Here is a 9,329-nt window from a genome sequence, read left to right as displayed (position 1 = left end):
AGCCAAGGGTCTATTTCTGGAATTCTTTCCGTCAGGAGTCTATTTGAGAGAAACTTTCGAAAAAGGAAAAAAAAAGTAAAAAATTCGGACTCCTCGCGCACACGAACCGTCCCTTAATTAAGTTTGCGAATATAATACTCTACAGCATGCTTAACACCTCTAGTCCCTGACATCCCAGTACGTGGGTCCAACGAGTCCTTGTATCCGATGGGCTCCCGCTGCGCTCCCTCCTCTCTCATCCGTTGATTCCCTGCCCAGATAAACCCATCTGGATGGCGGCGCCCCAGACACAAGCCGCAGTAGGTTGTTGCGATCTGCTCGCTCGCCCCCATCTAGCCACTACAAAACCCTCCTCTCCTCTCTCCTCCGGCCTCCTCGCGATTGCGGCGACGAGGCGGCGAGAGGAGCTGCCCCCGCAAGACAAAACGGATAAGAGAGGGCGAAGTTGACAGCGAGGGGAGACGGAAGACCAGGAGCGGCGTCGAGCTAAAAGCGCCGGCGGCGGCCATGGCCACCGCGGACCGGACCCGGACTTTCATGAAGGACGTCAAACGCGTCATCATCAAGGTGATTGAATCGTACGATTGGCGACGGTGGCCGACCTGTTAGATCTAAATCGCGATTTGTTTGGTGCTATTTGCATTGCGTTGTTCATATCTTCTGTGTTTTCTAATCGTGTTTTTTTTATAGCGCGAATAATTCTTGAATAACCGTGTTTGATTTTGGGTTCTCTTCGTCTAGGTAAGTGGTGAGGCAGCAGGGTTTGGTTTGGGTTTTATATTCTGCTTCTATCCCTTATAGTCGAGTTGACGGGTTGATGGTGAAAGTTGATACGTTGACTCCTATATGTTCGGAGTTTGGATGTCGTAATCTTAGTTTGCTATATGATTTTTATCAGATTTTATCAGATGGGAGATGCGAATGAGTAGAGAAGCCATCCTGTCTGGATGTTTTTTTCGTATGTGAATCAAGTCGTTCGAATTGCCGTATTGTTTCTCCTCTGTTTTTTTTTATATCGAATTGCCGGATTGTTTCTCCTCTGTTTTTATGAGCAAAAAAAAAAAAGGTTGGTTTTGCGGGGGTGGGGGTGGGGGTTGGGCAAGGTCAGCACCAGTGTGCCGTCCCACCCCACCACAAAGTTGGCAACTTTTGGGAATTACCTATCCGAGTATATCCGTCGGGATCTTCTGGTTTTGATTACAGCTGATTCTTACCTTTTTCACAACAGGTGGGAACTGCAGTTGTCACGAGGCATGATGGACGAATTGCTTTGGGTAGGCTTAGGGGCTCTTTGTGAGCAGGTAGCAATTCTAATTCAAACTTTCATAATGTTCTATTAACTAGTGAAGTCTGGAAAGATTCTTAGCCAAATATTCCTGGCAATGCAGGTGAAGGAGCTGAACGCCCTAGGATACGAGGTGATCATTGTGACCTCAGGTGCTGTTGGTGTGGGGAAGCAGAGGCTCAAGTACAGGAAGCTTGTCAATAGCAGCTTTGCTGATCTGCAAAAGCCACAGATGGAGCTGGATGGAAAGGCTTGCGCTGCCGTTGGACAGAGTGGCCTCATGGCTCTTTACGATATGCTATTTACTCAAGTGTGTTTGTTAACTTGCTATCGAAATTTGTCGACAGTTCTGTGCCTTGTCCATATGTTTCTAATGTTGAGCTTCCTGTTATGCAGCTTGATGTATCCTCTTCCCAACTTCTTGTGACAGATAGTGATTTTGAGAACCCAAACTTCCGGGAGAGGCTCCGTGAAACTGTTGAGTCACTACTAGATCTTAAAGTTGTACCAATATTTAATGAAAATGATGCCATCAGCACTAGAAAGGCTCCATATGAGGTTTGTGTTGTACCATGAATGACTTTGAAAATTTCAACAACATTTGCTGCACTGCTTGATAAATGTGATTCTGTGCTACTTATGCACCTGGACCTTAACCAATGCATGAGTCTATTAAATTCTTAATATTTAATAGCATTTTCGATGTCATGCTCATCAACTGTTTGTTTTTACAGGATTCATCTGGTATATTTTGGGATAATGACAGTTTAGCCGGCCTTTTGGCTATAGAACTTAAAGCAGATCTCCTTGTTCTACTCAGTGACGTGGATGGCCTCTACAGTGGTCCACCAAGTGAACCTCAATCAAAGATAATACATACCTACATCAAAGAGAAATATCACAATGAGATTACTTTTGGCGATAAGTCACGTGTAGGTAGAGGAGGAATGACAGCCAAAGTGAAGGCTGCTTTCGTGGCTTCAAACAGTGGCACACCTGTTGTTATTACAAGGTTATGTATATTGCGTTTGCTGTTCTTTAGCAAGAGAATAATAACTGGATTAACTGCCCTTTGTTACTCATTTATATATTCCCCATGTGATATATCAAAATTCCCATGTGACGTGCAACTAGTAATAAGTAAAATAGCTGATAGTTGGTGTGACTCACTGTATATTTGTTGTAGACTGCATTGGACTCAAGTGCTTCTTACATCTTATTGCTATGTTTCCACTCTGCCTTAATTAAATGCGTTGAAATAAGAGAAGTAGTTGTATCATGTTATTTATGGTATAGCTGGTCATTCTAAATTTGAACTTTTTTATCCTTGAAGTGGATTTGCATCTCAGAGCATTGTTAGAGTTCTCCAAGGAGAGAAAATTGGTACTCTCTTTCATAAGGACGCAAGTCTGTGGGAACCATCCAAAGATGTTAGTGCTCGCGAGATGGCTGTCTCTGCAAGAGAATGTTCAAGGCGTCTCCAGGTATGTTATCAAGACAATGCTTGCTGGAAGACACAAAGTGCTAGCCCACTTTTTTTCTGAATATTTTATACCAACTTTGGACATTTATGAAACAGAATTTGTCATCGGATGAGCGCAAGAAAATATTGCTAGACGTTGCAGATGCTTTGGAAGAAAATGAGGATGTGATTAGAACCGAGAATGAAGCTGATGTAGCTGCAGCACAAGATGCTGGATATGAGAAATCTTTGGTTTCTAGGTTGACTTTGAAGCCAGGAAAGGTAGCCCTAGTATATATTTCAGCATATATTATAACCACAATTGCATATTAATTTCGTGTTCCTTGTTTTTTGATTTGTTGAATTATTGTGCATTTTTTCTTCTTGGTGTTTTTCTTTTCATTTGATTCACTTTAATGTTTCATCGTGTTACAGATAGCAAGCCTTGCAAAATCCATCCGCACTCTTGCATATATGGAAGACCCAATCAACCAGATACTCAAAAGAACAGAGGTGGTTGCTTATAAACTCTGTAACAAAGGAAAAACTAACATATTTTACTAAAGATAAATCTTACATCTGCAAGAGTACCTTTTCAGGTTGCTGAAGATTTAGTCCTTGAGAAAACATCTTGCCCGTTGGGTGTGCTATTGATCGTTTTTGAGTCCAGGCCTGATGCCTTGGTCCAGGTAGTTTTTTTGTCACAATTTACCATTTAATTTTTACCATGTGACTGGTTCATGCTTAGTACTTAAGCATATTTATAAGCTATCTTTGAGCTTTGATATTGTTGTGTAGATTGCGTCGTTAGCAATTCGAAGTGGCAATGGTCTTCTCCTGAAAGGTGGAAAAGAAGCCATGAGATCAAACACAGTATTGCATAAGGTATTTTCTCATGCTGACATGACATGTTTTTAGATCGGTGTCCTGAAATAAATTTCTTATAGGTTATAACTGGTGCAATTCCTAGCAATGTGGGTGAAAAACTTATTGGACTTGTTACAAGTAGAGATGAAATCGCTGATTTGCTAAAGGTGAGTGTAACATATTATGAAAATAATGATTTTACCAATATGCCAAATAAGCCTAAACTCATAACACACCCTACAGCTTGATGATGTCATTGATCTTGTCATTCCAAGAGGCAGCAATAAACTGGTTTCACAAATCAAGGCATCAACTAAGATCCCTGTCCTTGGTCATGCTGGTAAATTTATCTTTTTGGTATAAACAATTCACTACAATATTTCAAATATGTTGACTAGTGTTTGATTTCTGTATTTTTTTTCTTTCCTCTATAGATGGTATTTGTCATGTATACATCGACAAATCAGCTGACATGAATATGGCAAAACGAATAGTGATGGATGCTAAAATTGATTACCCAGCAGCCTGCAATGCTATGGTATGTCTATTTTGTTACAATTTATATTATTTAACACGTCTCTTTTCAGCTTGTTTGTTAATTACTTTTGTTGGCGCATCTGTACTCAAGAGAACCAAGTAAAACCTTTACGCACATTAGACAACTTAAGAATGTGCTCGACGTGAGCCACTCAATGCCTCTCCAGTCATCCTAGTATTTTGTGTTTTTCTTTTATAAAGATAAAGAAAATCCTTCATAATCACACGCGGACATGTCAATCATCCTTGATTCACCATTAATCTTTTCTCTTTCAAAAATTAATTTAATATATAACTTTAAGATGTCGATTCCTTGTAAGCCACCTTTTCTTTTTTATAACAGATTTATTTTCATAGTAGAAATCTTTGTGACAAATATGATATTTTCAGTACAACTCATGATATTGTTACTCCTTTTTTTCATAAGTCAGACACCTTAACTTATTTCAGATTCAGATATAACATATTTTGCCTGTCTTCTGCAGGAGACATTGCTTGTTCATAAAGATCTTATAAAGGCTCCAGGTCTTGATGACCTACTGCTATCTCTCAAAACAGAAGGTTTAAGTTTCACTTTACTTGCTCATCCTTAAAATATACAGTCATATAGCTGCTCCTTGTTTCTAGATACAACTAAGGGCTTGTTTGGCTGCACTTAAATCCACCCGAATACAGGATTGAGGTGGAATAGAGTGCAGCCAAACAAGGCCTAATGTGTATCCTGAATCAGGAGAGGATAATTGCCTCTTTTGCATTGTTCTACCTTGTGTTCAGATGTGGAATCAAGTGAGCTGTTGTAGTCAATCTTTTGTAATTCTCATAATATGCCTTTGTTAATATCGCACAAAATTAGTTGTTAGTACATGAAAAGAAGTATATTTGCGGGGAAGAATAAAACACATGTGAGTAATACGTTACTCTTGTTTGAATTTTGTTAGCAGATGCTTAGAATTGTGTTAGCAGATGCCTACATCTCTAGTATGTTGGCAAATTCTTATTATTTTGGATAAATCTGGTTATGCAAGGCAGTTCCATTTGTCCATTTTCATCAAAGTTCTATTCTTCTATGAACTTGTGGATTGCTTCTTTGAGCACTTTCATCAAAGTTCTATATTTCTGATTGCTTCCTTGTTCTTAAAAAAGAAGCTGATAATGTATTGTAGGAGTTACTCTTTATGGAGGGCCTGTTGCACATGAACTATTGTGCATTCCAAAAGCAGATTCATTCCATCATGAATATAGCTCTATGGCCTGCACAATTGAGTTCGTTGATGATGTACAGTCAGCAATTGACCATATACATCGCTATGGAAGGTACTTACATTCTCTCCCTCCCTCCCTCTCATTATTGAAAATCTAGTAAAACTGAGATTCACTGCTTCATTTTATTTCAGTGGACATACAGATTGCATTGTTACTACAGATGATAAAGTAGCAGAAACTTTTCTGCGCCAAGTTGATAGGTACGTTTAAACATCAGTGCCCCTTCTTTTTATTCATTTTTACTGTGTGTGCAATCAGTTAAATGTGCTTTATTCTTGCTATCACTGTGTCCAATGTTGTTTTGTTCTGAATTCTATGATGATTAGATATCTCACTGATTTTAGTTTACTTGTACAATTGCAACAGTGCTGCTGTATTTTATAATGCGAGCACACGATTCTCTGATGGGGCTCGTTTTGGATTGGGTGCTGAGGTACGTCCTATCTTTCATGGCATTTTTAGTGAAAATTTTGGAATAAGCGGGAATATCTTACATTGGCATAAAGTTACTTTATCTTTTCTAATGATTATTTACCTTTTTTATCTTAATATTTCTACCTTTGGAATATCTTGAATAGGTTGGCATAAGCACAGGGCGCATACATGCTCGTGGGCCCTGTGGGTGTTGAAGGTCTCTTAACAACACGCTGGTAAGTGGATTTCCATACAATCGATACCCTTCAGTTATTCTTCTGTTCCCGTAACCCTATTTCCTATTTCCTAGTAACTGCACAGCCATACTTCTTATCGGAAGTGTAAAACTGAGATGTGCAGTTGCTAGTTCTTGACATTGCAGGCATGTATCTAGTTTATTGACTGGTGAAACGATATTAGACTCTGTTCTCACTGATAAATAATACCCTGCACTTCGCAACAGAGGTCTTTCTGCTAAGATGTAAATAAGTTTATTGACTGCTGAAAGGATATCTCACTGATAAATAATACCCTGCACTTCACAACAGAGGTCTTTCTGCTAAGATGTAAATAATACCCTGCGGCCTGCAGTTTGCAACAGAGTCTTTCTGCTAAGATGTGCAGGGTATTTAACATAAAGCTCCCTATATTGCAAAACATGACCTAGTTTTGCAGTTTATATGATATCCGGGTTGCTTATATTTCCGCATTTGAATCCTTAATATATAAAATATTGATAGCTCGTGGGTCATTCTCTATGAGCTTGGGGGACCCTACCTCCCCAATAAAGCAGTGCTGGAAGTAATACAACACATGATCGACCAAAGCTATGTCAATTTATATGATATATGTTCGAAGGTTGCATGACCCCCACCTTCCCAATAAAGCAGTTCTTGAAGAATTTAAGAAGTGTAAATTTATATGCTCTTGAATAGTGGATTTTCTAAGTTGTACTTGTACAGTCTGGTAGAGATTTGTCTAATTCTCTGTGCTATTTTAAGACTGGTTACTACAATATTGTATATTTATGGATGTTCACTATGGATGTTCACTTTAACCTATAGGATCATGCGAGGGAGTGGGCAAGTGGTGAACGGTGACAAGGATATTGCATACACCCATAAGAACCTTCCTTTGCAATGAGGCAGGTAATGATTATTTTTCCATAAAGCTGTTGCAAGTCGTTTGATCTTATAAAGTACTTTTAAATGACAGTGGTAGCAAAAGCGTACTAAACCTAAGCAACTATGCAGGCCGTTTTTGCGCTTAATCAGGATTCGTGTCAATCCAGTGATGTTTGATAGTTTCATCAGATAGGAGCAGAGAATGGTGAATCTTTTCGATTGAGGACTATGAATCCATGGACTTAAATGTTCAGTCACTGTGTAGACCATCATTCTGGTGGTTCATTCTGTATGAGCTTGGAGGCACCCCACCTCCCCAATAAAGCAGTGCTGGGAGTAATAGAGCACTGATGTACCGATGGTGTGTCTAGTTAAACAAGAGAAACCAGTTATATTGTTATATTTATTTTATTTGGTGCGATTGAACCCATGCCACAATTTTTGTGCCGACTTGTTTCTTATGGTTCTACTTGATCTCAAGATTTATGAGTTATCCCAATCTTGTCTTGATTACACGGTATCTTGGTACCGGGTGTGTTCGATGCTGTAGCTGTGGCTTTTTTTCCCTATCTTCAGATCACTGTATTGACAGCAGAAGCCCCGCAGCTTTACTGGTGCCGAAGTAGTAGTTACTAATATATCTATCACATATTCATACTATAGGCCGCAATGTTACCCAAATTTGCATTGTTCTAGGCAATGATCTATGTCTATTGTTCTCGGGAAACACTACTACACTAGTCTGATTCAGTTATATGTCACCTTCGTTGCTTTAGCATTATGAGCCTGTCCGCTGTTTGGTTTCTGAGCTGATAAACCCGATTGGTGCTGGTTTATTATGAGAGGAAAACACTGTTGACTGGCTGATAAACGCTGACTGAAACCAGCAAGCTGATAAACGCTGGCTGAAATCAAGCGAGCAGACTTTATGGCTGTTACATAGACTTATCCAATCGGCCTTGATCGCCTGAATTTTAGCACGCCACGTCCACAAGCATAAACACTGCTACACAATCAGCACCTGAAGTTTTTCTTCAGGCATGCTTTGGTCAAATTCTACACGAAGGAGCAAAGCTCAGTACACACGGCAACGCATCACCGATCAATGATGCCATGGCGAGATCGACTACGCGACCGGCGGCCAGTGTGCGGGGTCCTTGGTCGTGTCGAGGGATGTCGGCGGTATCCACTGCCAGAAGGCAGCCGGCGGCGGGTAGCAGGGGTACGGGACGAACTTTCCAGCCTGAGCAAACGCCGCCGCCGGGTGGAAAGATGGAGGAGCGGCTGCAGCAGGGTGCGGGACGAAGGGCCCTGGAGCCGACACTGCGGCGTGGCTGACGCCCTTGAGCATCTGCTCCAGCCTCTCCCTCTCAGCCTTCAGCCTCGTCTTCTCATCTCGCAGCTCAGACTTCTCAGCCTGCAGCCACACATTGGACACCGGTAAATCTATAGAATTCCATACACTTTGGACAAATGGTTATCCAGGCGTTTTGTCAGTTGATTGATTGACATACCTTGAGACTCTTGATGGAGTCCTGGAGTGATTCATTTGATTGCTTAAGCTTCTGGGCCTCGGTACGCAGCTGGTTCAGAAGACGGGCAGCGTCGCTTAGAATAGCAACTTTGTCGGCCTTTGGTGGCTTGCTGGGCTCCAAGATGGCACAGAGCTCGTAGAACCTGGAGTAGTACATCATAGGGGATGATCATACTCTGTGTTACAAGTGCTGAGCATGTCTAGTCTGAAGCAGAGGGAGATTGGTATTGGTCACTGAGAGTATGAACTCTGAAACATACCTTTCGTTGAGCCTATCTCGCCGGAGCTTCTCACGGCAAGCCTTGGTGCCAGGTGGCGCGCTGGACTCTGGCCGGGATCTGCTAAGAAGAAAGGGAAATAGGAAACCACATCAAATTATGCTCACGGTCACGGACTTCAGGGGCAACAGAATTGGACGTGAAGTATGTGATGGCTCCCAGCAATCTGTGATTTGGACACTTCACTTTCTGAAAATATTGTGCTAGTTCTGACTTTGATGGTACAGTGAAATGGGACCATGGACCATGAATTTGCACAAGTCGTAGCTCTCAAAAGGAGTCTAATTATGAGAAAGCAAATTTGCCAGACGTGCCTATAAACACTGCATCTTTTCACTACAACCTGATATCTGTGAGTTTTCTTCTAGAACGATGAGCTTAATAGATAGATTGCCAATTCCTGAATACCACTAGTTCTACCTTTCTTGTCAACCAAATCGGAGTACTGCTAATCAATTACTCAAGCAGAAACTAATACTATCGTCAAACAAGAAATAAGAAATATCCCAAACCATTCATGATTATGTCTCTGGTTTCATAAAAAAATGATTATGTCTCTGCAAGC

The 9,329-nt window shown here is 40.9% G+C and overlaps 1 protein-coding gene and 1 pseudogene across 1 annotated transcript in view; one reads left to right on the top strand and one right to left on the bottom strand.

Moving 5' to 3' along the window:
* The first annotated feature begins 261 nt into the window (after positions 1–261).
* On the top strand, positions 262–7,217 carry LOC136513429 (delta-1-pyrroline-5-carboxylate synthase 1-like; annotated as a pseudogene).
* A 595-nt stretch (positions 7,218–7,812) lies between these two features.
* The window catches only part of LOC136510993 (transcription factor ILR3-like), a 2,339-nt gene continuing 822 nt past the window's right edge, over positions 7,813–9,329 (bottom strand). The window contains exons 2-4 of the mRNA XM_066505248.1: positions 8,747–8,858; positions 8,467–8,629; positions 7,813–8,369 (exon numbers count right to left, since the gene is read on the bottom strand). Coding sequence (XP_066361345.1) covers positions 8,079–8,369; positions 8,467–8,629; positions 8,747–8,858 — 566 coding nt within the window. The 3' untranslated portion in view covers positions 7,813–8,078. The remainder of the gene's footprint in view (positions 8,370–8,466; positions 8,630–8,746; positions 8,859–9,329) is intronic.

Source organism: Miscanthus floridulus, chromosome 16 (assembly GCF_019320115.1).
Source record: "Miscanthus floridulus cultivar M001 chromosome 16, ASM1932011v1, whole genome shotgun sequence".
Lineage (NCBI taxonomy): Eukaryota > Viridiplantae > Streptophyta > Magnoliopsida > Poales > Poaceae > Miscanthus > Miscanthus floridulus.
Note: the sequence above shows the minus strand (reverse complement) of the source record. Positions and strands in the feature narration are given on the sequence as shown.